Source organism: Kwoniella dendrophila, chromosome 3, assembly GCF_036810415.1.
Source record: "Kwoniella dendrophila CBS 6074 chromosome 3, complete sequence".
In the NCBI taxonomy this organism is placed as follows: domain Eukaryota; kingdom Fungi; phylum Basidiomycota; class Tremellomycetes; order Tremellales; family Cryptococcaceae; genus Kwoniella; species Kwoniella dendrophila.
In genome coordinates this window covers 1657660-1685325 of record NC_089478.1, presented here as the reverse complement: position 1 = coordinate 1685325, position 27666 = coordinate 1657660, and the positions used below count along the sequence as shown (strand labels likewise).

General features: G+C 38.4%; 9 protein-coding genes and 1 non-coding gene across 10 annotated transcripts; 5 read left to right on the top strand and 5 right to left on the bottom strand.

Moving 5' to 3' along the window:
* Positions 1-90: 90 nt before the first annotated feature.
* L201_002917 (uncharacterized protein) lies at positions 91-1079 on the top strand (the record flags this gene model as incomplete). The annotated part of the gene is made up of 4 exons (XM_066218680.1): positions 91-211; positions 376-493; positions 775-874; positions 1044-1079. The coding sequence occupies 4 exons, from the start codon at positions 91-93 to the stop codon at positions 1077-1079; spliced, it is 375 nt and encodes a 124-aa protein (XP_066074777.1).
* A 1363-nt stretch (positions 1080-2442) lies between these two features.
* L201_002916 lies at positions 2443-2535 on the top strand. The gene has a single exon. It is a non-coding gene; the product is annotated as a tRNA-Lys (tRNA).
* An 831-nt stretch (positions 2536-3366) lies between these two features.
* L201_002915 (uncharacterized protein) lies at positions 3367-4479 on the bottom strand (the record flags this gene model as incomplete). The annotated part of the gene is made up of 8 exons (XM_066218679.1): positions 3367-3449; positions 3502-3559; positions 3625-3709; positions 3782-3892; positions 3950-3989; positions 4077-4172; positions 4246-4297; positions 4366-4479. The coding sequence occupies 8 exons, from the start codon at positions 4477-4479 to the stop codon at positions 3367-3369; spliced, it is 639 nt and encodes a 212-aa protein (XP_066074776.1).
* Positions 4480-7072: 2593 nt separating this feature from the next.
* On the top strand, positions 7073-14288 carry L201_002914 (uncharacterized protein; the record flags this gene model as incomplete). The annotated part of the gene is made up of 6 exons (XM_066218678.1): positions 7073-7372; positions 7433-8422; positions 8480-9265; positions 9315-12257; positions 12312-13884; positions 13948-14288. The coding sequence occupies 6 exons, from the start codon at positions 7073-7075 to the stop codon at positions 14286-14288; spliced, it is 6933 nt and encodes a 2310-aa protein (XP_066074775.1).
* Positions 14289-15341: 1053 nt separating this feature from the next.
* L201_002913 (uncharacterized protein) lies at positions 15342-16058 on the top strand (the record flags this gene model as incomplete). Its single annotated transcript, XM_066218677.1, has 3 exons — positions 15342-15647; positions 15760-15771; positions 15900-16058. The coding sequence occupies 3 exons, from the start codon at positions 15342-15344 to the stop codon at positions 16056-16058; spliced, it is 477 nt and encodes a 158-aa protein (XP_066074774.1).
* Positions 16059-16587: 529 nt separating this feature from the next.
* Positions 16588-17932, bottom strand: L201_002912 (uncharacterized protein; the record flags this gene model as incomplete). The annotated part of the gene is made up of 5 exons (XM_066218676.1): positions 16588-16751; positions 17014-17059; positions 17129-17203; positions 17287-17315; positions 17419-17932. The coding sequence occupies 5 exons, from the start codon at positions 17930-17932 to the stop codon at positions 16588-16590; spliced, it is 828 nt and encodes a 275-aa protein (XP_066074773.1).
* Positions 17933-18265: 333 nt separating this feature from the next.
* On the top strand, positions 18266-19331 carry L201_002911 (uncharacterized protein; the record flags this gene model as incomplete). The annotated part of the gene is made up of 7 exons (XM_066218675.1): positions 18266-18307; positions 18369-18398; positions 18496-18543; positions 18620-18718; positions 18811-18855; positions 18976-19098; positions 19206-19331. 7 exons carry the CDS (start codon positions 18266-18268, stop codon positions 19329-19331), a joined length of 513 nt encoding a protein of 170 aa, XP_066074772.1.
* Positions 19332-19683: 352 nt separating this feature from the next.
* On the bottom strand, positions 19684-21520 carry L201_002910 (uncharacterized protein; the record flags this gene model as incomplete). Its single annotated transcript, XM_066218674.1, has 8 exons — positions 19684-20173; positions 20263-20352; positions 20428-20536; positions 20607-20648; positions 20732-20918; positions 21005-21091; positions 21181-21212; positions 21499-21520. 8 exons carry the CDS (start codon positions 21518-21520, stop codon positions 19684-19686), a joined length of 1059 nt encoding a protein of 352 aa, XP_066074771.1.
* Positions 21521-22118: 598 nt separating this feature from the next.
* Positions 22119-24475, bottom strand: L201_002909 (uncharacterized protein; the record flags this gene model as incomplete). The annotated part of the gene is made up of 12 exons (XM_066218673.1): positions 22119-22304; positions 22439-22517; positions 22588-22686; positions 22797-22934; positions 22995-23087; positions 23173-23293; positions 23369-23397; positions 23479-23614; positions 23701-23762; positions 23857-23918; positions 24036-24129; positions 24294-24475. 12 exons carry the CDS (start codon positions 24473-24475, stop codon positions 22119-22121), a joined length of 1281 nt encoding a protein of 426 aa, XP_066074770.1.
* A 619-nt stretch (positions 24476-25094) lies between these two features.
* L201_002908 (peptide chain release factor 1, archaeal and eukaryotic forms) lies at positions 25095-27200 on the bottom strand (the record flags this gene model as incomplete). The annotated part of the gene is made up of 11 exons (XM_066218672.1): positions 25095-25138; positions 25242-25541; positions 25625-25841; positions 25928-26257; positions 26322-26337; positions 26404-26593; positions 26675-26733; positions 26815-26893; positions 26959-27043; positions 27103-27120; positions 27183-27200. The coding sequence occupies 11 exons, from the start codon at positions 27198-27200 to the stop codon at positions 25095-25097; spliced, it is 1356 nt and encodes a 451-aa protein (XP_066074769.1).
* Between the last annotated feature and the right edge of the window lie 466 nt (positions 27201-27666).

Here is a 27666-nt window from a genome sequence, read left to right as displayed (position 1 = left end):
TTACAATTTGTTGTTTAATTTGTATTGACATCATTAATATACAAAGACATCTTTCACTCACCCCTCATCAAAAAACCAATATCACTCACAATGTTAAGACAAGTAGCTAGATCAGTCAGACCAGCAGTTCGAAACTTTGCTTCTGCCGCTCCTCAAGCTGGTGAAAACGAATTTGTAGCTAAAAGAAATGCCGTTAGAGCTCATGCTGCTGGTGAGGTTTATTCCAAGCTCAACATGAATATCAAGGATAGAACGGATTATTACAGAACAGAATCATTGTGATGAGGAGATTTTATCGTGGATGATTTGGAGATAAAGAATATTTGACCTACAGGAAGGATAGGATGCTAATTCATTTTTGTGCTTAATTCACAGAAACCACCGACCTTTGGAGAAAAATCTCATACTACGTATGTATCCCAGGAATCTTAGTTGGTGCCGCTTGGACATACAAATTAGAAGCTGCTCATCACGAACATCTCGAGCACCTCAAGTGAGTAATTGTTTCATCCTTTTTTAGAAGTCTACCATAAGTTTCGCCCTCGTGATGTTAGTGGATATATAAGGAGAGATGGACAAAGTTGGTATCAGAAAAATGAAATGGGAAAAGCCGGAGAACGGAATTATGATGTAGATATCAGAACAGAATAGACCATCGAAGATTATATTCCTGGTATGAAGTTGTCTTGTGAATTGACATGGTTAGGATGGACAAGGTGGACCGCTGTGTAAATAGAATCAATAATACAGAGCTAATCATACACACAACTCTAGACACGAAAATGGTGGTGAAGCCCCTGAAAGACCAGTTTACTCATACATGAACTTCAGAGTCAAACCATTCCCATGGGGTATGCAAACTCTTTTTTACAACGTGAGTTTGGGTTTTGTTTCCTTAATAACATTTTCTCATTCTTTACGATCCTTCTATCTCAATATGGGTAGATTCATCAATGTCTCGTTTTCATGACTTGCTACATAACACTTTAAAAATTATATTTAAATAACCCGCTGACATGCCTCCATACTGTTTACCGAATTAGCCTGAAGTCAACATCCCAGCTGGTGATGCCGAGTAAATCAATCTAGAAAAGTTTATATGCTACTTTACTTTGACTTTTTACCTCATTATGTAGATGGAACAAAAATCACTGGAAAATGTATATCTGGAATGGGCATGACCTTTGAAAAAGAGTCCTCATCAGCGAAATGAAATGTTTTCCCATTGATCCTATATCTGTTTGAAAACTGATCTCAACGTCGCTACTATAGAGGTCACGTCTGTTAGCACGGTTCACCGTTTTATTGAAAATGAATGAAGGTGCACACTGTGTGTGGTGACCATTGGAATGTTACTCATCTGCGCGAGAGCGCGACTACCAATATTCAACTAACTACTGTTATGATATGATTTCCCTATTTTAGGCTGGAGATGAACCAACAACTCCAGACCAGGAATCTCGGTTAGCCTATTACATTATTCTTAGCATTCCAAGGTTATAACACAACAAGCGTACTATCGCCAACGGAGAGAATCTTCACCTTTTCCACGAGAGACCGACCTTTCTGTTTACTTACTTTACTCTTGATGTGGGTAAGCCAAATATGTAGGGAGTTTGATACTGTCTAGATATATATTATGGAAGGAGGTCAATCTAAGTTACTTCGATCGAGAATGAGAAAATCTATAAACAAGCCATGACAGAAGAGAGCCCCCTACGACCGTCGTGTGACACAACCTATGACAGACAACAATGCTAGATCGTTGATTTATTTACTATTTTTTGGGATAGATATACGTGTAAAATGCATATGGCTTAATCGTGAACAAGCTGATAATATACATATATCGAGAACAATCTGGTTGAGAGATATCGCACCTTAAGTGAATATGAGGAAACAATGTCTCAAATGCTCGCCACGCTGGAATAACAGGAAAAAGCTTATATCATCAGTACAAGTCCCCACACAGATTATCCCAATCACCCTACAAGTATATAAACTGATTTCTTAGCGAAATCCGTATCATTTAAGCATGATCAAACTTACTTAGGGATGTTGTCCTCGTATTGTAACTTCAAATAAAGAACATTTCAGAGATAATCTCTTTCGACTTGACTACGGCAGAATCTTAACTATATACCTCATGTAATTAGATACAGTACAGAATACACATGATATCATTCATTTCTGCTAGCTCGATCAATATATATCTTTTATACAGGAAATAGGCATAGCTCTGAGCACCCTTAGACACTCTCCTTTTTATCCTGCGTATGACACTTCCAAGCCACTGTCAATCCATTTGAAAGACTTTCTTTGATTTTTTTTTTCACTCAGGATGTTTAAAACATCCCTGGCCTTCCATTCCTGGCTTCATAATTGTAGAATACACGACCGATCATCAACCTATATCAAGAAAAAGCTCTCCAACATCAAACAGCCCTTGTAGCTCAATCGGCTAGAGCATTCGACTTTTAAGATCTTTAAGAGTCAATCGAAAGGCTGTGGGTTCGAGTCCCACCAAGGGCTTCAATTTTTTGTTGAGGGGTTGTCGAGATATGATTTTTTGAAGTTGAGGGGTTTTTTGGAAATTTCCCGGTTCTATGGTGAGGAGGTGAAGGTGGGTTTTAAGGTTTGGCGAAGTGAAACAATTTTCGGCGCGCGGCGGTGATTACCGCTAATACCGGCACCTTGCTCATCAGCATAGTGGGGATATCATATTGTTCATGATGAATAGAAATACAACTTGATTAGCTTTGACTAAAGTGAAGCTGATTAGCGGAAAGGAGATTACTACAAAATCGTAATCACGGTTTATTGCTCTAAACTCTATACCTTAGTACGATACAACGGGTAGTCCAATAAGTTCAGACGCGCACCCAACTACCCATCATGCATCATCTCGGGCACCTGTTTTATCTCAAGGATTTTAAGCTACTTATGCATGCTTGATCTAGCTTCTTGTCGCTTTAGACACTTAGTACTATGCATGCCTGCTTCTTGCTAATCTTCAAAGGTCAGAATGCTGTGTACAAGCTTGAGATATGGTCGGACCAATGTTTCTTCTATGGATTGTAGTGAAGTTGTAATTGGAAAGTGCTGATGGTGCTTCACACCACGCGAAATCGTAATGCCCATTACAAATGATTTTAGTTTCTGGGTGCGAATAATTAACCCACGTATAGGGCGGCGCGCCAAACTGATTCAAGTCCACTGCCAGCATATATCAGATATATACAATGCATCTATACAAACGATATCATAGCTAAAATGGCTCTGTACATCAGAGGATTAACCACATGTAGCTATTTGATAATCTCATGTCTTCATCGGAAGCTACCATGACAGATTCCCTTTACTAGCTTATGCAAATTGGTTCGACAGTTGATAGCCTTGAGCGATACTACCTACCAAAGCGTCTATAGCAAATCCTCGTTTGGCGTAATCTATATTGGCATCAGCGATACGACATTGGGTTCACGGTATCATTAGACTAACCCTTGAGTATAGAATGTAAATCCTTCAAGGCAACGACCCGCTTAACGATATGTTCTCCCTGAAACACAAACCAGTCATTTGGTTTGAAAACATATACACTTAACGGACCCCTCTTTCACTCACAGGCTCAAGCTTTTGTTCAGGCTCAGGATCATTCTCTCCTAGCTTAATATCGACTGTTACGAGGTTCATATTGGCTCCGGTCATACTATGTATATCGATCGTTGCAGTCAGCTCAACTACTTCCCCCTGTACAGTGCGTGAGTGATAAAACATTTACCCTGGGTCTTTCACGAAAACATCTGATACCTCCTTGACACTAGCATTGCCTTCACCAGCTTTACCTGATCCATACCCTGTTTCTTCATGCAGTTCTCGCAGAGCGGTGGTGCTATTAGAAACATAAGCCAAGGCGCAGCCGAGTAGTTAGAGGGGATAAATAGCTTACGCCGCATCCTCTCCCTCATCTATCAATCCTGCAGGAAATTCTGATAGAGAGTTTGACATTAGCTTTGGATCTTCCATTCGGCGCTAAGCAAGGCAATCGGCATTACTTTGATGTAGGATGCACTTACCAATCACAGTTGCACCCGTAGGTGGACGGTATTGTTCGATAATAATGGTCGATACTGGCTTAGAAGGGTGATGTAGCAATGCAAGGATGTGTACGGCTGATGCAGGTTGGTTATAAGCTCGAGATTACGACACTGGCTCTTTGCTAGATAGGCAGCCGTATGAGCTCACAGTCAACACCTGCTTCAGGTCTTTTAGTTCTATTTGCGACTTCCCAATTTCTCTATAAATAACATGTTTCAGCCATTGTTTTCGATTTGTTTAATCTAATTGGCGGTCGGTCGAACTCACTTCTTTACCTTCTTGATCTTTCCATTTGATGTTCTCTAACTTCAGCCATTTAGCATCAGTCTTATATTCCTCTATTCCCAAGATCGCAGGCTCTTGAGCTTTGTTGGATGACATCGTACGGATTTGACCGGTGTAGGAACTTGCTCTGAGGGATCGAGGAAAATGGTTCAAAGTTGAGACAGGGCGTATGATATGCTTTATGAAGATGCCAGGAGTATGTAGGGTTCGTATAACTGTATGCACCATCGAGTCAAGTCTAGTCAACTATCAAAGGAAAGCTATAAGAAGAAGGTTTGTATTGCAACGATATTCATGACGCAACCCAGAACTAAAAGAGGTGGAAGCGGAAAGTGGAGGTCAAAACGCGATCGGTTGGTAAATTAGATAACGCTATATGAACTGGAACCTGTCAACATAGAAGAATTGAACCTGCCTACAACCAAGTCCAATTTGGTTGGACGTATGTTCAGTGTTTTCGATGTAGCACTGCAAAGTTCAGCAATGATACCATATCACCTGCAAGTGTTACTTCGACTCGTCTTCGATGCATTATGCGTAGAAATTTCTTTGAGCTCAGACAACCTTGATGGACAGAATAGGTTACCCTTATTACCATCAGAAGATGAACGAAAATCGGAAAATCACAATGATCCTGCCAGTCAGACTGAATTTGATCGAATTGTATGTCATGATTTATACTGTTCCTTCATGAATGTTGGATAACAACAGATCACACCCACTTGGAGTATGGCCAAAACGAACGGGGGAACTCATAGCAACGACCAACATTCAAATTGTTCCAGAGCAATAGAAGCGAATGGTCCGACCAAGGTTCAGGACAATACGTTCGATACAGTGCAACTCTGAAAGGAGTATGATATCGACAATCTAATTTCAACCTCTTCGGAATTGTGTGAATTACTAGAAGATTTAACACTCAAGCCAAGAGCTAAATCCTACAGCACTCAATTTATTTAACTTTACAAATCGACTTCGCCGGCGATCAACATGTGTTCCCTCCTGTCAAGGAATATATTGATAAAGATGCAATTAGTTTTACTGTTTTTCCGGGCTGTAGACTGGCTACAGGAAAAGAGATAGCCAACTGGGGTATGATGTGCTATCAAAGTACAGGAGACGACGCAAAGGCTGTGCACAGTGATTATACGTTTGCGACCCGGCATATCGTATTTAGGACTACAAAAGGCCTCCTGAGTCTTATCAGGAGGTGTCCTTATGGAGGTGTATTTAAGCAGAGTAAAGGGATCCTCTGTCAGGTCTCAGACGAAATGATTGTTAAAGCTTGGACCCTCAGGTAATCCAGTTCTTCGCCACAAAATAGGTGATAATGCTATCTTATATGATCCGTACGCATGTATGTGTAGCAATCTGTGTGATGCTCTACGGACATAGATGGACTCATTTGGACTAACAAGCTGAAAAATAAAGCTAAAAATCAAAGTTGATCACACAAAATGAGCTACACGGAAATATGTCATGTATATCCAGTTGGACAGGGAAGCTCGAGGCATCTTAAATCAACGCAAAGGTACCATCAATCAAAACCACTTGCTCATTCAACGCATATGGTATACATAAACCGATAAACATTACTAATGGTACCTGCTCTTCTGATCATCCTATTTGTCTTCACTGGCGAAACAACAGAAAGTACCTTTTTAAACATGCGTTCACTGTTTGTCCAGCTAGACTTAAGTGGTACAGCGGTATTTTATACAACATGTTCATGTTGTGCAAACAGTCCACATCGCGTTATCAAGAGAAGCATGGGACGAACCAAATCGACGGAGGTAAGCTATCAGCAAGGAAAACGTTGGGTTTACAATAGAGCTTGTGTAAAACGTGATGATTTAGGAAGTCATACTATTTGTGTACCATATCATATTGGTGTTGATCAGATATAGGATGATAGAAATGAGTATTGCTCATTTGCAGAGAGACACAATGGATCATTAAGGTCGATGGAGTCGTTACAAGGACAGATCTATCGCGGACTCAGTTAAACCAGAAGATCACATATAACATAGGCGAAGACTAATCTAGGTTTCAATGAATTTATGCTTCAACCCTGCTTCTTCTGTCGTTATCATGTATTTACAGCCAGTATGCACAATCTTGTCTTACCAGCCTGTTTTGATGGTCCATGCTCGATGAATAGTTATAATTACTCTACTGCAGGTACGAGGATATCATTCTTGGTAACTCATGTGCACGGTTAAAGATGACGTAGGGTCAAGGTGCGATTTAAGGGGTTTTACCAAGTACGATACAACTGCCACTTCCATTTCAAGGGGTTTCTCTATCATCGGCATTAAATTATAATCCCGGTTGTATGGTGCGCAACTCGCCATGCTTTTGGGATGCCAGAAGTTGTTGCTACACTCGCTTGTTCAAGTGTTTTATAAGTCAACCTTTAATTATATATCACTAATATCCTTAATTATTACCACAAAGACATATACCTATCTACCAGTCAGCGTCTCATCCCATCAATATCCTTACATTTTCAACTCTCATCCACTGATCGCGAAAGAATCACCTATATCTGTGATCAACCTCCTACAACTCAGCTTGTGACGTGTTCCTTCCTTCCCTTGATCATATCGGGCGGGGATGAACATCTAAAAATTACGACTTTTCCTCTACGGTCACCTACAATATCTTGTCAGAGAGTGACATTTCGCCCATGTCAATCCCTCCTCCCGGACTGGGAGGTGGGGTCAATAGGACCGGTCCACCGCCGGGTTTCGGTGGTGGTAATGTTGGAGTAGTACATTCACCAATTAATGATGCAAATGGAACTTTATCAAATTCAGGTATCAATTCTGGAGGAAATAATGCTGCTTCAGGAGGTAGTAGTGGAGGAGGAGGAGGGAGAAGAGACGGTCAAGGTGGTCCAGCTGTTATCATTAGAGCTCAAATCGTTTTCTTGTTAACTACGTTCACGGAAGACAATTTTGATAAAATGTCTAATGAGATCAGAACTGTAAGTCAAACATCTACCTTTCGAAACCCTACTCCATATGCTGACCATAATTCATTATAGCTTGCTTCCTCCAATGGACCTGAGATGTATCACCACTTCTTACGAAGAGCAATTGCAGTAGCTAACCCAATCCTTCAAACTCTTATACAACATTCACAACAATACAAAGACGATCCCGCTGCACCTCCTCCACAAATACCCACAACAGGTCAAGCAGCTTTAGTTTGGCGATTATTAGTCACAGAAGCTATTAGAGCAGCTAGAGATGTCCAATTAGCACCACATTTCTCATTTATCATGTTATCACCTGCACAATCAACACCATTACCATTACCATCATTAAGATTATTCAATTTACCACCAGCATTATTATTCTCATTATCAGCATATACATTAGCATCACCTCATGTTTTCCCTCCATCTCACGCATCATTCGCAGTTTTCCATGCTATATTATCACAAATTTTCCAACCCACAATGGAATTACTTAGATCACCTGGTGTACCATTTTGGACAATGAATACTATTCCAGGAAAAGAACCTTATACAGATGATTTAACTCTACAAGAAGCTAGAACCTTGATTTTAGCTTTATTCCCTAGATCTCAAGCTTCTTCTTCCTCAAATAATGGTGGTATAACTTCTAGACCAGCAACTCCGACAAATCCTACTTCACCTCATTCTTCACCTCTCAATTCCATGCAACGTCAAACTCTCCTTGGTTCGCTTACAGTCAAGTTCTCCTCTCCCGCTATCATCCTTCAAACCCTCTCAGCATTATCACCTGGTGGACCACCAAGATCTCCAGGTACCATTCCTCTTGAAGATGTCTTGTTTGAATTAGGTGATAACCTTACACAAGATGAAGGAACAGTAGAAGCAGTTGTAGGAAGATGGTGGGGTCCTTACCTTCTTGAAGGGCTGTCACCAGAAGAGCAGCACAAGCAGGTTACGGAAGAAGCATGCCATGTCATACATGGTTTGTGTGAGGGATTAAGAATGGGTAGGGTAGTGGATTTACATGGGGTCATCAAAGGAATGTCAGGAATCGTAAGTTTTCGAACCGATCTGGCCCGATTATTCCTGACATGCTGACATTCTCTCTAGACCTCTATATCATGGCCAGACGTTGTACGATCATTCGATTCACCACTCACTGTTGCAGCATACCAAACTTCTATTCCTCTTATCATCTGCCTCATCTACGTCCCACCTCAAATACCCATACCTCCTCTCGCTGGCTTGCTGCCAGCTTCCTTAGATTCGCCCACATGGGAAAACATGTCATCCCTTCTTTCAGTCCTTTCTCTTCTTACAATTCTACCTCCCGACGCTATGCCGATATTCACCATGCCTACGGCTCCTTCACCTCAATCTTACGCTCGTATAGTCGATCCTCCAACCTCAGACACACAATTGAGTAAAGTCGCCAGACAACAAGCTAATGATCTTCAAGGAGCCGGTTTATGGAATACTTTAGGCTTAATACAAGTTCTCGTTAATGCTTGTGGTCTCGCAGAAACGGATCATCCATCAGAGAGAGAAAGGGAAGAAAGAGCTGATATAGGAAGAAGAGCTACAGATATGTTGGAAAGTGCAGCTAAACTAGCTCCAGAATTGGTATTGCTTGCCTTGGAAAAACTACCTGTAAGTCTTAAATATGGTGACAAAGCTGATATGCAGAAACCTCTTCCTCCATCTGTCGCCAATATGCACACTCGACTGCTCGCGGTATACCTTTCCTCCGCTGCAAATGCCATGACTTCTTCAGCCTTGGTATTCCACCAGATGTGGCAATCAAGTCCCGAAGGATTGCTTTCCGTCCTATTAGAATTCTATGGTGAAGATGAGAATAATCTTGGAAGGATCGTAGAAATAGCTACAGAGCTTAAGGTAAGTCCTGCATCTAACAGTCAAGTGCACTCAGCTAACCTTCCCGTAGATTCTTGACAAATTGCTCGCTTCTGAAAATCTCCATTTCACCCTCGACGTCGCTGCTCTTGCATCAAATAAAGACTTGTTAAACCTTGAAAAATGGTTAGCCGCTGGTATCGAAGTAAAGGGAGAAGAATTCTTAGAAGCTATCTTTGACTTCGTAGAACACAAGATCCGATTGGAAATAGATCATCAACATGCTCCAGATTCTGCTGGTCCCTTGCTTTATACTCTCGGTATCACTGTCTACTCGATATTCATCCGTGTTGTCCGAAACGCACCTAATCTTTCAAGAGAGGATGTAGCTAGATTCAAACACCTTCGAACAGACATTCTTATCCTCAATCCTCGACTCCTCAATCTCAGACCCGGCAGTAAGGCTGAACAAGGATTCTCGGAAGCTCGATATCCCAAAGAAATCGTCGAAAAGGTGGATGAAATGTATCAACAAATGTACGGTGGTCAATTGAAATTAGACGATGTTATCGACGAACTCAAACGATGTCAGAAGTCTGATGATCCAACAGATCAAGATACTTTCGCCCACGCTCTACATTCTCTCTTCGACGAATACAAATTCATGAAGACATATCCACCAAAAGAGCTCACCATGACTGGTCTATTGTTCGGTGCTATCATCGATTACCGACTTGTCAAGGATACATCTGCTTTTGTCGCTACCCGATACGTTCTCGATGCTTGTAAAACTCCACCCAATGAAGCTCTCTATCAATTCGGTATCAATGCTTTGAGTATATTACGAAACTCTTTGGTCGATTTCCCGGGTTTATGTCGATCTCTTCTCGAAATTCCAGCACTTCACGAATCTCATCCGGTGCTCATCAATGATATCCACCAAGCACTTGTAGAGCGAGAAGAGTTAGATATGCAAGGAGGAGTCAAACTTGCTTTCCCCGCACTTAGACTACCTATTTTGATTGAAGAGGGAGATGACGAATTTAGAGAACCTGAATCAAGAAAGAAGGACGCTTTCATGTTTATTATCAACCAAATCGCACCCAGTAATTACGAATCTAAAGCTCAAGAACTCACCGCCATTTTCGAAAACCAATACTCCCGATGGTTCGCTCACTATTTCATCGATGTACGAGTCAGTCTTGAGATGAACAGACATGAAATCTACATGCAGATCCTCGAAGCCCTCCACTCACCCGTTTTCGAGAAGCACGTACTTTGGGAAACATACCGAAAAGCGAGAGATTTACTCAACTCTGAAGCTACTATGAATTCAGCATCTGAAAGAACAACACTCAAGACAGTTGCTAGTTGGTTAGGAAAAATCACACTCGCTCGTAACAAGCCCATAAAGCTTAGAGAACTATCAGTCAAAGATATCTTAATTCAAGGTTTCGATACCAAGCGATTAATCGTTGCTATTCCTTTTGTCTGTAACCTGATTCTCTCCTGTAAAGATTCGGTTGTCTTCCATACTCCCAACCCCTGGCTTATGGCTATTCTTCGACTGCTTGCCGAATTCTACCACTTTGCTGAACTTCGTCTGAACCTTAAATTTGAAATAGAAGTTTTATTCAGTAAACTTGGTGTAGAATTGGAATCTATAGAACCTTCCAACCAGCTTCGACTACATGTTCCTCCTCCACCACCCCAAGACGAACTACCTAACCGACTTGATCTGGAGTTACAACGGGCTACTAGCGAGATGATGAATGGTGGTCAGAGATTTGCAGAATTGCCTGGTAACGAAGCTTACGCTAGAATGCAACAACTTCAAACGGAAGCTGCCGCTCAAGCTGCTCAAGATGCCATGACTAGAAGAGTTGATGAGCTGATCGCTCAATTACCTCAATATCTTGTATTCAACCAAGATTATCCCATCTTCACCGCCCCTACCCTCAAACGAATTGTTCACCATTCTATCGATCGAGCTATACGAGAAATCATCGGTCCAGTCATTGAAAGATCTGTTACTATCGCCGGTATCTCTTCTCGGGATCTCATTCAAAAGGACTTTGGTATGGAAGGTGATGCTGTCAAGATGCGTCAAGCTGCCCATATGATGGTACAAAACCTTGCTGGTAGTTTGGCTCTGGTGACCTGTAAAGAACCTCTTAGAACAAGTATGATCGCTAATATCAAGCAGATGTTGGAGCAGAATGGTTACACCGATGACTCCATGCCAGATGCTATGATTGCTGGTGTGGTCAACCAAAATCTGGAAGTAGCTTGTTCAGTCCTCAAAAAGGCGGCTATGGAGAAAGCTGCCAAAGATATCGATGTCAACTTGGCTCCGCAATATGCCGCTAGAAAGGCTCATCAAAACCTTCGATCTCAAACTCCATTCTGGGATGGTGCTTCATTCGGTTTCTCACTTTCTCACAATGCCCTTCCTGACCCTCTCAAACTTCGACCAGGTGGTCTCACCTCTCAACAGTTCAGAGTATACGAAGATTTCGGTGAACCTACGAGAATGATCAGTCACCCTACTCCACCAACCAACGGAGATTACCTTGTAGCTCAATATAGAGATCTCAACTTGAATGATGGTTTAGTGCCTTCTGATATCAAACGTGGACCATCACCTAGAGTATTCAACCAAAATAGCATCGAGAGATCCGAATCTGTCGCTTCTCCTCAAGCTCTTCCACCTCAAACTAGCGTTGATAAATTCCATGAACTCGCTTCGGAAATCGAAAAATTGCTTGCGCAAACCCCTATTTCCAACATTTCTGCTCTTCCTGCTGAGCATGAAATTAGAGGTTTGATCAGAGGAATAGTCATCATTGCCAATCAATCTGTTCACAGAGATTCAACTACTTTGACTATCGCTCAAAAAGTAGTTCAACTTCTTTACAGATCAAATGCTCAATTGTCGAGGGAAGTTTACGTTTACTTGCTTCAGCAGTTATGCGATTTGTCACCTAAAGTCAGTAGGGAGGTCAAACAATGGTTGGTGTATGCTGAAGATCCTGTAAGTTTTGTTGTGTTCATGACCCTATGCTAGTATGACTGACTGTACTCTTAGCGAAAATTCAACGTGCCTGTTACTGTCACCCTCATTCGAGCTCAATCCATTAACGTACACGAACTTGATGCCGCCCTTGCTCAACTCATCGTTCGATCATACGCTCAGGAGGTTATCGACTTTGTTGCTCAGCTCATCAGGGAGTGTTCCATCTCGGAAAACGCTTTCATACCTAGAAATGGCTTTGCCAACAGTTTAGCTGCTTTACTCAAAGCCCAAGAGATTGGTCGAGTTACACCAACTGCTGATGCTCTTCTCGAAGAACTTCGAGGTGGTCCAATCAAGTCCCCTGCTGTCCCTACACCAGATGCCAAACCGGGAATCGATGGTAAACTACAAGAAAGATTATCACACTATTTCCTCGAATGGGTACGAGTATTCAGTACCAGCAAAAACGCCGAAGTTGCCTTTGTGCCATATATCACTTATCTCCAAAAGGAAGGTATTCTTAATGGCGAAGATGTTTCCTCTGCCTTCTATCGAACAGCTATCAATACTGCTGTCGAATTGGATACCGCTAAACTTCAACAAGGTCTCTTCTATGGTACCGATGCTTTAGCTAAATTGATCGTACTCATCGTTAAGAACTACGGCGATAAGAGTGGAACAAGCAGTGTATCAAGAACCGTTTACTACTATAACAAGATCATCACTATCATGTCTTATTCTCTTGTTCAGAAACAACTTGAAATGGGAGACGGTTTCAACCAAAGGCCTTGGGCAAGATTCTTCACTAGTATGTTAAGTGAATTACAATCAATCGAATACAATCTACCCGAAACATATCTTGGATGCCTGAAACATTTCGCCAACAATCTCGGTATCACTCAACCTACATATGCACCCAGATTCGCATTTGGCTGGATCTCGATTGTATCTCATAGATTATTCATGCCTAAATTACTTCAAACTGCAAGAGATGATGGATGGCCAGAATATCACAGATGCGTTATGTGGTTATTAAGATTTTTATCACCATTCTTACAATCAAATGATCAAATGACACCATCGTCAAGATCCATTTTCAAAGCTACAATAAAATTATTGGTTATCTTGATGCACGATTTCCCTGAATTCTTAGTTGAATTCTACCATACATTATCAACAGCAATACCACCACATTGTGTTCAAATGAGAAATATCATTTTATCTGCTTTCCCATCAACTGAATCACCTTTACCCGATCCATATAAAAGGTTAGATCAACTAATTCCAGAAATGCAAAGATTCCCGACTGTTAGATCAGATTATATTGGTGCTTTGACAGACGGTAACGTCAAGTCAGCAATTGATCAATATGTTAGATCAGGTATTCCACATTTACCTTCAATCGTAAATGAGTTGAAAAATAGAATAGCAGTAAAATCTTTAATCAACAATAACCACCAAAATCAAGATGGTAATAATAATGCCAATGTTACATGGAACCATACTTTATTACATGCTACTGTATTTTATTTAGGTACAACTGCTGTACAAAGAAGATTCCAACAAACTGGTGTAGTCGATTTCGATGCCAAAGCTCCTGAAGTTGGTGTTTTGACTGGTTTAGTTCATGCTTTTGATGCAGAAGGTGAGTTATGATCTATGTTTAAGCATGAACTATGTTATTGATGTCTTTACCTCCCTTTTCTAGGTCAATATTACATGCTCAGTGTAATTGCAGATCAACTTAGATATCCATCAGCGCATACATCATTCTTTATTCATTTAATGTTATTCTTATTTGGTACATCATCAAAACCAACTAACGAGCAAACTTCAGCTATACCAGAAAGAATCGCAAGAATTTTGTTAGAAAGAACTTTAGTTCAAAGACCTCACCCTTGGGGATTATTGGTTACTTTTATTGAATTGTTAGATAATGAAATCTATGGTTTCTGGAAACAACCTTTCGTCAGAGCTGAAGAAGAAGTTTATAGATTGTTTGGTCAAGTTAGAGGTTCAGTTACTGCTAGAAGAGAATTACAAGCTTAATTGGAAACTTCACAAAATCACAAATAGTCGTAAGTTCCATCTTGAATCTGGCTTTATCATCGTGATGCTGATTGTAATCCATTTGACTGATAGAAACGTCAATATGAAGGCGATGCGCATAAGTTTTGATAAAAATTCCCCATTCATGTACTCTGTTTCAACTTTCTAGAAGGTTATCTCTGCAAAATATGTTTGTTCAATTAGTATATTCCCATCAAAAAATCAATATAACCAAAAAGGCTTTACATCAAATAAGCTACAAGCGCAATACATTTGCATACAAATTTTACCTTCACGCTTATCTTTCATACGTCATTCAAGATCCAGTGACCATATTTGGGTGAAGATGTCGCATAGAAGTCAGCGTACAGGATGTTCATTTTAGATAGTCTGTGTTTTTTTCTTTCCATCTCTTTTTCTAACAATTGTACTATTTTACTATTATTTCAATTCATTTTTCAGTCTCAGTATATAAGGATTCTTCTTCATCTCTTTCAACGTTTTTGTTCTATTTTCTCTTATTCAAGGGTATCTATGTTAATGTTTTCTTTCATCATCTCCACAATAAGAAATGATTATTTTGATGAGGACAACACCAGTCGTTAGTCAATTTTAGTACTTTCTTCCTTCCCCCTTTTAATCAAAAATACATATATTATATATAAAGTTTATAGAAAAGAACAGAAAGAATATGATGAAATTGTGATGAATATGAGATTATTATATATATAATATATATATATTATACCAATATATGTAGGATCGATGCATAACATGGCAGACCCGAAAAGAGGTTATAACCATGCCAGCAGCTGTCAGACTGATATTGTGCCGAGTCACGTGTCAACCGAGAGATTTGAGCGGGATCAAATTTCTAGCTTTAGCGATTCCTTCTTGAACTGGTGTCTTTTTCGCTGAAATTGAGCTTAGAGATTGACAAAAATCTCTATAATTTATATATGCAATACTGTATAGAATAGAAGAGAGATTATCATTCAGAACTCAACAATAGATAGAAACCTGTACCTATATATTTCGCGAAAATACTCAAAAATGCGATCAACAATTTCAGCTTTAGCAAGAATAGCAACTCGTGGTAAAAGGCCACCACCACCTTTACCACCTACAACTTTATCATCTATAAATGCTTCTCCTTCTTCATCATCAACTTCATCTGCATCCTTTCCATCTTCATCTTCATCATTAGCATCATCAAGTTCAACAAATATAAATTCTGAACAAAGTGAAGCTGCAAAAGAAAATTGGTTTCACGTAAATAGAAGTGAAGGTGGTAAATTACCTGTTTACTTAAAAATTAGAAATGGTGGTAGTATAACTACAATTATAAGAAAAGTTGATGTAAGTTTTAAATATATCATTTTATGTTTCTTTTAGTATCTATGTTCTATGAAGTATTCAGCAAGCTAATTCATGTTCGATAATCTCACTTGTCACTTGTTACCATTTTTAGGGTGATGTAAGGGTAAGTTTATAAATATTTTTATGACAATGATGAAGATTATTTCAAGAAACAGAGAAAAAAGAAGACGTTATCTCTTTTGAGAGGTATCGGGCTAATAAATTGTTTTTGCTATGATATAATATCGATAGACACTACAAAATCAACTTACAGCATATTTAGCGGAATTACATATAGATCCATTCACACATTCACCAAAAGTTACTGTAAGACCAACAAATAATCATTTACAAATTAAAGGTCATTGGGTAGAAGAAGTTAAAGGTTATTTGGAAGGTAGAGGCTTTTGAATCATGCTATTTTTGATGCATGATATAATATAACAAACATCTTTGCTTTTGGTATAACAATTCCCATTCTATCAATATAACCTTATCTTTATTCAGAGTGTTTAAACTTCTATCAGATATCATTACTACTCGTACATATTATGGGAACTTTTGGTCTAACAGTACCGTTGAGCAAGGCATACATACGATAACATCCAATAATGACAGTCAAAACGCTCATTATGTCGATGATGCACAAGCTTGCGAGATACCAGAACCATCTGCATCAAACAATCATGACAGAATACATTAATCGTTTTACAATAATACAAATACAAAAGGTATATATACTCTACAACCGAAAGAATTTCCTGATGATCTGATCACAAAAATAATAAAGCAGCAATTCAATAACCTTTCATCGTATTTTGTCGACATGAAGTAATAGGTAGACCGAAATTCACGATCAAGGTTTCAATGCAAAGATCAACCCCCTATATAACAGATAAGAAATAGCAGCGTTACAGTATGTCAGCATCAAGGTCTACTTTCAGAAATCGAGGATGTCCTCATTTGGCTTACCTTTACCCACTACCCAATCGCCAACGATGGAGCCTTTACCGCCTTTACCCATCTCAGGATGAAGTATTACAGCTCGCAAAAACCTTTGTAATCTAGGTTGACGCTGTTCCAGAAATTCAGGTTGAAATTTCGCTATATATCATCAAAGCAGGAAATATCAGTATCAACGCTGCTAGTCTGGAGTTACCCAGAATCGAGGATAGTGACTCGTCTTCCGCAATTAGGAAGGTAGTCATGAGTAAGAATTGCCTATAGCAAGAGACGGTAGTTCGAAAAAAGGGAGAGCGAAGGAGAAGAACCGAGATGATGATGCAGGCAGGAAGTAGGGAGAAGCAGATGTAGGATAGAGGGAATGAACAGGAAGTCATTGTAGAGGTATTTGAATAAAACTTACAAAAGTGTGCTTTACCTGGAAGTTGAGGTATAGCATCTTTCATCGTCTAAAGGGAAGATCCAGCCTTTAGCGACCACTTGTTTCCGTTTACAACTTTAATAGATATTCTACTTACGGGATATTTGGCTTTCAATAGGTTTCTGAGATTAACGAAATCCGTATATCGTCTTAGGATTTCTACGTTACCTCCCTATGATGAGCCGCGGTTCAAAATGTGATCAGCCAAGATCTTCCCTTTTGTCCAACAGAGATACTTAAGGCAGATAAACTTACGTTTCTTAGACTAATCTCTATATCATACACTATCATGTTGAAAATCATCTTTCGTCAATATTCCATTTTCTTTTACAGCTTGATTGCGCTCTTCCATTTCCCCTCCAGAACTGAGTTTCTTTCTCTACTCACCTACATATGCACCTAATCTAGCAACATCTTTCCAATCACTTCCACCAACAATCTTATAGCCTTTGATTATAACTTGCTTTGCAAATACTTCTTGTTCGTGGAGCCCTGAACCTATTATACCAGGATAAGAAGGAGGTAATTCGTCTATTATTTCAACTATACCGTTATCGAAAGTTTGTGCTGATCTTGGTATCGGTACTGAAGGATTTCTCTGTTGTTGAGATGCTAAAGCTAAAGCTTTCTTATTTGCTTTTTCATTTTTATGCATTTTCATCAAATCCCTCAAACCCAGTATACTTGGTTGAGATGTCTGACCAGTATTGTTATCATTTTGAGATACATTGTTGATAGATGCTAAATGATCAAATGCCGTTTCATCCGAAGTTAAAGATGATGAAGATGTAGTTGGGGAAGGTGGTAAAAGAATTAATGAGCTTGAGGTACTGCCATTTGCTAGACTATCTTGATTTTCCAGATGGGGATTCGGATCAGTTGATGAAGGGGGTGAAGACATCTCACATTTGTCTGTAGCTTTTGCGGAGGGATTAACGTTTACATTCATGAATGTTGGGTTCAAATGTGATATTCAATATGGAAATTTCAGTAATACCCAGATGATAGCTGTCACTCTCACTGTCACTGTCACTAAATTCCACGGTCCGTATCGGCTAATGCACAATGTGGTAAGTGGAGGTAATCCTCGGTAACTTATTAGTAAGAACATCTGAAATGTTGAGGTGTTATTGTGTCTTTGTTCGTTCATACAGTGTCCAAGATATTGAGATCAGATCAGAGACTTACGAACAGCAAGGTTCCAACACACGCCAAAAAGTAGAAAACCACAAAAATGCCAGCTATAAAAATCACCCAAGCTACCAAAGAGGATGTGGTAAGCAGTCTAAATGAAATTTTCTGACTCAGCGAGACTAACTTGCTGCTATCATTTATAGCCAGAACTCTTACAGCTGATCATCGACTTGGTACGTATCAAGTTTTCTGTCGATCAGGCTATCTGTCAGTCTCGAAGGGGTTATCCTCGTACTGACGGATAACCTCTTGGTCTGACACGCTGAGTAGGCTGTATATGAGAAAGAGCCCGATGCCGTTGTAGCTACACCCGAAATGGTGAGTTGCAGAATAGCGTTAACCGGAAAATCTTAGAAATGACAATTACTGATAAAATGATATTTATACTACAAAGATGATCGAAAACATCTTTGAGAAAGGTTATGCGAAATGTTTGATAGCTAGATTATCTAATGAAGATGGAAGTAAAGGTAAAGCTGTTGGACTTGCTTTGGTAAGCTAGCTTTAGAACTCCACTTTTCATTGACTACAGATAGACATTTCAGAAGACTGAGTTGATTTCACTCTACCTTATTACACGAATAGTATTTCTTCACTTATTCAACATGGCTTGGTGCACCAGGTTTATACGTAAGTAATTTGCAGAATAAACTGAACATATTTTTCTCCTCATCATGCCCATCATATTAAATTTCTTATAAATGCTGAATACCGAAATGACAATTAATCTCTACCTTACTTCCATTTTAGCTTGAAGATCTATACGTTTCACCTGAATATAGAGCTCAAGGATTAGGTAAGAGATTATTTGGTGAATTGGGTCATATAGCTTCTGAAAAAGGTTGTAAGAGAGTTGAATGGAGAGTATTAAAAGTAAGTTTTGTATTCCTTCTATTTCTTTTCAACGCAAACGCATCTCATGGTTAAGAGGAGTTGACTTTTTTTTTTAAATCTCAATTTTTGCCATTAAAAACATATAGTGGAATCAACCATCGATCGATTTCTACGTCAAAAGACTTAAAGCTGAAGATCAGAAAGAATGGGATACAATGAGAATTGAAGGTCAAGAAGGTTTTGATAGATTAATGGCTCTTCGAGAAGAATAGAGCATAATCCTAAAAAGGAACTCACTCGAATAGATAGATAGTCATGAGAAGAGCGGGAACGAAAGATACAAAATATTATGAGTATATGCTATCAACTAGAATCGTAGAAAGCACATGGGAAGAAAAGTTCCTGATGATCATTGTAAGAAGTGGGCGAAGAGATTAGAAATTGTGCACAGAACAATCCACTAACAAAGAGGATAAAGATCAATTTATATAACTGATACATGCTATACGAAAACTGATTTTTTTAACTATTTATCTACATGATCCTATGCCAAACTGTGATTTCACTAGGTGTGTAGTTTCCCTTTGTCACGAACAGGCATGTTAGATGTTCCAACTGAATTGTCTAAGCTTGAATATCTTGAATGAGAACAGATCTATATCTAACAGTATTATCTTCAACAGCTTTAATAGCTTTTGCAGCTTCTTTCATTGGTAAGATATTTACCCAAGGTTTAACTTTTTGATCAGCAGCTAATTTTAACATTCTTTGAGCTTCTTGTTTATTACCTAAATGTGATGAAGCTAAAGCTGCTGCATTACCAGATAAAGCTTGTGAAGTAATATTTGATAATCCATCTTCTGGCATACCAACAAAAACTAATTTCTTTTCAACATCTAACGTTGATAGTAATTCATTTATAGGTAATTTTGATGATGATGCTGTAACTATAATTAGATCAAACTCAAATTTCAAATCTTTTTCAAATCCTTCTGTTGTAGCTATAAATCTTTTAGCACCCATTTTCAAAGCATCTTCTTTTTTAGCATCAGATCTTGAAAACACTGTCACTTCTGCTCCTAAAGCTGTACCGAATAAAACGGCGTAGTGACCACTATCAATCAAGAATTACCAAAAAGTAAGTAAATGACTCATCAGTTTTTTATGCCTTACTCCACAACGACATATCATGAATCAACTTACAGACCACCAAGACCGACAACACCAACTTTTTTACCTGGACCAGCACCGTTTCTTACAAGAGGTGAAAAGACGGTAAGACCACCACAGAGCCTGCAACGCATAAGTAATGCAATCAGCTGATGTTCCTTTCCAAGATTGAAAGGCTGTACAAACTAGGGGACTTACATTGAAGCGGCATCAGTTGATTCAAGTTCATCAGGAATTGGGAAGACGAATCTTTCTTGAGCTCTGACATGAGTAGAGTAACCACCTTGATGTTCTTTACCATCGTACCCTATTGAAGCGAAAACGTATCAGTATGAGTATTTCAAAAAGTTGTAATTCTTGCGGATTATGATACTTACAAAGGGTGTTGTAACCATGTACTGGTTGTTGACAATATTGTTCTAAAAACAGTAAAATCCGTCATGAGCTACGATCGTTCTTTGAAGCATTTTGAGGATGAAAAAAGAAAACACGAAGGACTAACCATTAGGACCTTTACATGATTTACATTCACCACAACAACCAACTTGAGCACCTACACCGACTCTTTGACCGACTTGGAATTCAGTTACTTTTGAACCAACTTCAACGACTTTTCCAATAACTTCATGTCCAGTAACTACGAATTTAGTTTCGAATGGACCCCAACCACCTGAAATTGTGTGGTGATCCTATATATCGTTCAATGAATGGAATAATTAGTATTTTCAAACGGCCAACCCAGAAATATAATGAAATAGAATAAGCAGAAACTTACAGATCCACAAACACCACAACATTCTACAGCAACTGTGACTCTGTTATCTTCAAGAGGTTCAAGTTCGTATTTTGTCAGTTCAAAGTTCTGTTCAAAGGCACTGGTATCAGTTTAAGATATCGAAATGACCTCATAAACAGGCAGGACCCTATCAACACCCGCACTATAAAACTTACAAGGTAATCCTTTGGATCTTTGATAGCGTAACCTAAATAATCAAACAACCAAAAAAGATATAATGCATTGATCAGTATTTAATCCATAAGTAATCGTCCACGCGATTATCACAGAAGAGATCCTCCTTTATGCTCAAGTGGTACAATATATATATATATATATATATATATATATATGGGTAATGATCTATCGGGTACTCCTATCCCTCCTATACTTAACCGCCGCTCTCCAAGCCTTTCTTTATATACAGTATTCATCTGTTTAAAAGCTAAATTGCTGCTAAGAGGTTTCACGATAATAGAAAAACGAGGACTTACCGGTAGCGTGAGTGATAGTCATTTTGGATTCTTGTGTTTATATATATACTTTGTTAAATTAAAGATTAGATATAAATTCGATCTATTTTTCGTTCTGATAGAAATATAGAAGAAAGGAAAAATTTCGATTAAAAAATAATTTAATCCATATATGATATCCACTTGATCCTCTACATACAGTTATGTATCGTCGGTGGATTAGATTGGTGCACTATTGCTCTATCTCCCGCCCACCGTACCATACAATACATCCTTAAACAAAAACTCTCCAATCATGCATGATGCGCAAAATGCGGGAAAATACCCTTCTAAACGTCACTACCCAACTCTATCTTTAGTACGGTAATTCGGGCCGAATATGATCCCGGCCCGGCTCAGCGAGACAACAAGGACTCGCAACCCGTGCATTCAACGTGGCTTCCACCGAAAGAGCAAAGAGCTAGATGATTCAGCGGTACTTATTAGCATGAGTCTTGATATCGCTTTCTTTCGAAGTTGACGGAGCATTCTATAACAAAGCAAAAGGACGTCTAGTAAAAACTCAATTCATCTATGACATGCTCTATCGAACCAGGACATTGTTGTCTCCAAGGACACTATACCTCAACTTCTATCTTCCCTCAGAATCCCCCTTCGATTGGTTTAAGGTCCTTTCTTTTCTCGTAAATTTCCAAACTTGGCTTCCATCCGTCTTTTTTCAATTTCCTTGAAACATCTTCTACACCTCTGAATACTCTTAAAAAGTTTCCTCCGGCAAGTAAAGAGAGTTCATGTTCTGTCCATCCTCTTTTGATGAGCTCAGCAAACTATTTTGATAGAATCAAAAGGGTTAGTGATTTGCATAACAAATGGTTCGTATATATATATATATAGTATATTTATTGTGGTAATTTATAATAATCAAGTGAGGGCAGTATGACCAATATTAAGTAACACTTACCAAATAAGGATATTTGGATACATCTTCTAAACCTTTTGGTGTACTTTCTATACCATCGTAATCTGATCCGATACCAACGCTAAATGGGGTTTGGTTTGATCAGTGAATTGAAATATGCATTTTCATCCTCTGTGCTTGTCTTAACTTACTGATGTTTGCCAGTCTTTTCCACGATGTATTCTACTTCATCCGCAATGTATTTTACATCTACTTCTTCGGGATGAGCAGAAGCGAAAGATGGGAAGAAGCTACCAATCCGTTCATTCATGTCAGCTAGAGAATCCATCGAGCTAGAACCTACACATGTACAGATACAGGCATGATTGGGTACGAATGAGATAAAAGGGTGATAACTCACTTGACCATAACCACACCATCAACTTGATGTTTACCTCTACCAATTTTTGCCAATATGTTATCTGGCACATTTCGAGTCATATTGTTGAAATGTCTAGCAGCAGAATGAGATAGCATGACAGGAGCCCTTGTGATAGCACTATACGATGAGAGTGGACATTAGCAGATAAATCGAGTGATGAGATGAACTTAGACGTACAGAGCTTGCAAGGCGGTTTTATCGGACACATGACTCAAATCGACGATGACACCCAGTCTATTCATTTCAGCCACTAAAGATCGACCGAATTTACTGAGAATCATTGGTTATAGCTGATCAGCTTACTACTTTTCCTGAGACTGTTTGTACATCACCGATGAAATACCCAATTACTCACGATAAACCTCCCCATCTCTCTTCTACACCTTCGAAGATTCCGGCAGAATCCGCAAAAGCGTTATTACAACTATGTGTAAGGGTCATATACCTGACACCGAGTTTATGGAATGTTCTCAAGACTGGCAGATTCCGTTAGTCATTGTTTTTATAATTATAAAGTAAAACTGTGAGATTTTCACAAGAAAACCACGTACCAGCAAGTGAATTACCCAGCATATGACCTCTGAATGATTTATAAGAATCTCAGTAAGTCAGTACACTGAAACTCATCCTATCAATAGAAGGGAAAGTTCCTGAAGCTCACCCTTCAAGTCCAAACATACTAGCTACTTTACCTTCTTTGATGGCGATTTCAACTTCATCAGAAGTAGAAGCGAAAGCGAAAGTATCGGAATATTTTTCGATTAAATTGTAAGAAACGTCAATCTGCTCCAATGTGTCTAAAAGGATTGAAGAATTATATTGGTCAGTAATGATTGTTATAGAAAGTACAACTGAAGTAAACGTTATAAAGTAGATAACTTACCTCTAACTTGAAAAGTTGGATTTAAGAAATCTTTTCCATTATCATCTCTGCATTCTACGAATCTGTAGTTGATTATATCAGCATTATTACCATCAATTTTTGTATTTGATAAATTATGTAAGGTATATCCGGTTAATTTATTCGTCTTGAACTTACATTGACCAGAAAAATGCACCTAAAGAGCCTTCTCTTATTCTGGGTATATCAACGTGACCTGCCTGTGCGAACGATGATCAAAGGAATAATCAGTCATACGGCTCGATAATAGGAACGTAGCTCATCTTCGGGAGATAGACTCTGCATAGGCTAAGATAAACTTAAATATATAAACTTACAGTAGGTTTATTCAGATCGAAAGCAGAAATATTATTACCATAAAAAGCTCTTGCGAATTCGGGTAAATCAATATGACCATCTATTACAGGTGATCTGTGGGAGAGCACATCTTGTCAGCTCAATCACTCATACTCATTTGTTTACATCATCAAGGTTGTACTTATTGAGACTTAAGGAAGGTCGATTTGGTTTACATCAGATGTGAATATACATCTTTTTTGAGAAGGCATAGATAGTCCCAGTAATGTCAAACTCACCCTTTCAAGTAATATTTAGCTAAACCTAAATCATCTTTTGGTATACCATCACCTTTTATAGAAACGAATATTATACCACCAATCAATAATATAGGTATAAGTATAGTAGTTAAAATCAATGATCTTCTTGGTGTTGGATTTAGATCATTTCTTGCATTTGGTAATAGAGGTTGAGACGACATGATTCGGTTTTTCAATCAATGAACCTAAAGATGAGATGTATGCCGCCAGATTGACTTGATTATCTCTTCAAAGCCTAGTCAAGGTATAATGATATCGCTTAGAAGGTGAATATAGATATCTTAACTTGTATCTACAACCTATTCAAGATCAAGATGAAATCACCTCTTATCATCTCACCTCATCATTTGTTATTACTGTAACCACGTGGTTGATAGAGGCCCCGCATATGTATTATATTATATTCTCTTGTTTTTTCAATGCTTGCCATGATAAAGTGATAGGTTTAAGAAATGATGGGATACATGGAAAAATAAAATAAAATTTGAAAAGATTAAAAGCTATTTGACCTAAGCTTTGCTCATAGATCAAATATAAGAAAAGGTCTATCTACATACGTAAAATTGGAAAGTAAACAATAGATCAAGTCAATCCTTTTTTTTCATCAATCTCATATAGTCATCCTTTCGTAAGCTATACCTTTCTCGACTAATACAAAATTGTTTTTTTAAGGAATTTAACATGAAGAGTTATCTATGTTCTTCTTCCATTTCATTACACTTCCGCACATCCACTTTATCAATGTCTTCCCACTCATGCCTATTCGCGCCATCATTCCTCTTATCCCAATCTTGGCGCTGAAGCAGAGTGGGACATATACGTCCCTTAAACACCGTTAGATGTCTATATGATCATTATTCATTAGCATATCATCCCTGTTTTCAATAACCGGGCATTTAAGGGAAGAGAAATATGTTGATGACTTACCACTATCCTCATCAGAACCATAGAATTCATCATCCTCATCATCTAAATCACCTAATTCAGTGAAATCAACTTTATATCTTAATATACCACCAATACCACCAAAACCTTTAACGAATTGTGAACCTTCTTGTGATTTGTTTGTAACGAATTCTAAAGTTGCACCAAATTCTTTATATCTTTCAGCAAACCATTCTAATAATGGTTGTACTTCTGCTGCAGGTTCCATTTCTGTTCCTGTTGATTTATCGATAAACTTCTCCCTATCTTTATCTCCTGGTGATGAGAATACGATCACTTCCTCTATGTGGAGAAATAAATAATCTGTGTATCAGTTCTCTGTCGAAACATGACATGTTTGACAATCTGATGGGTCACAAACTCACCTCCTGCAGCGTTTCTCAAAGTGTTTCTAACAACATCTAATTGTTCCCAAACAATCAAAGTTTCAACAGCACCCATATCTAAAGCTTTAAGAGTATCTGTAATACCGAAACAGTATTTTCCTGTATCAAGAGCAATTTCATCAAAGTATTTTTGGATGAGTCGTTTCTCTTGTACGAATTTAACATTTGCAAGTGAATCTGCAGCGAGTTCAATAGCCTATTTTTTATTGAAAACATCAGTTAACAATGACAAGAAAAGAGATGCAGAGGATGATGTGAGGCCAAAAGAAACCAACAACTTACTTGATTGAAACCATTTTCACCACCATAAGAAACATCAACAATTTTAACTACTTTAGCTAATAATCTAGGATCAAATAGATCTGAACCACTTAAATCAGTTTTTAATTCTGCTGAACCTGCTAAAACCAAACCTGCAACATTAACTTTATCTGCAGTAATAAAATGTTGTACAGCTAATTCTGCAACTTTTCTAACATAATTTCTTCTTGCTTCTTCTCTTAAACGTGAGAAACGTAATGCAGATTGACCACCTCGACCATGTTTTTTAGGTAAATCTACTGTAAATTTATGTACAACATCTCTTGTGTTACCTGATAAAGTACCGAAAAGCTATAGTGCATAATATCATATTAGCTGATTGACAAAAAGATTTCTGATATTCAGCTACACTTACAGCACCGTTACCATCACTATTTTACCAATATCAGTTATCAGCTACAAGAATCTGACAAGGGTAGTAAAGTTTGAACACTCACATAATAATGAAACCCCATTTAGAATCGTTTTCTAATAATTCTTCTAAAGCTTCTACGTGGAATCTACTATCACACATATACAAAGATGTGTTGATAGGCTTGAAAGGTTCTAGAGCAAACGAAATCTTCTTTTCTTTTCCTTCATCATTCAATACAGTTCCTACGAAAACACATAAACCATTATCGGGAACTATATGCATCACAGGTTAAAGATCAGTTGAACATTTCATTCACACTAGATTCGGGTGCAAAGGCTAGGTTTCTAACTGACCTCTATTGTAAAGTTTGAGTTTTTGCTGTGTTGATGTGATAGCTGATAATACTGATAATCTGTGATTTACAATAGTATCAACAAGAATTTCAAGAAAAAAGAAATCATACAAAAGGGGGCAGAATGTTAGTACAACATACCTGTTAACACGAGATTTAATGTTTGATGCAGTACCGTATTCAGTGGTTAACATTCCTGATGCTTGAGAAATTTGGGATCCTAAATGCAGCGATATCAGTCAGTTACTTTTAGCGGCCACGATGCCCACTAAACAGATAACTTACTAGGTGGTAAGATCAAAGTAATACATGAAGTACCTGCACCTCTGGCATTGGCAAGCATGGTAAGCAACTTTCTGTGTCTCCATATCTAGTTTCTCATGTTAGCTACTTTTACTGTCTTGTGAGACTGAACTTCGGCTGGCTCACTTCAATAGCTTGATCAGTCTATATGATATGATTATATCAGCGATATATTCCTTTCATCATTTTCAATCACCAAAACATACCTCTTGTTCACTTGACATTTTGGATAATCTTTTCGTCTATCTGTTCTATTGAAAGATACTTTTGTGGGGTATGCCACTATATGGGCTTTTTGCAGTAAACTGATAAGAGAAAGTAGTGGCGATTGCCTAAATATATGAACAACCTGTCTATATATATATTTTATCTTGATATGAGTCAAGGATGTAGCTTTAGCGGCCGATATAACAAAAGAGAGAGGACAAGGATGTCGCAGTGAGCAGTGAGCAGTGAGCAGTGACGCTTGTGCTTATTTTTTTTGACCAAAGTGGCGGATCCGAATATTTGGAAACAATGGAAAAAGTTGAGAGGATACTTACTTATTCATGTGAGCCATTTAAGCGAGTGTTATGGCGTAATAATAATGATGCATGGGATGATCAAGAATGATATGATGATAATTTCTGTATTTCTAAGCAAATAAAATACTTTATCAGATAAAAAGAAAGATTGATCAAGAGAGAACTT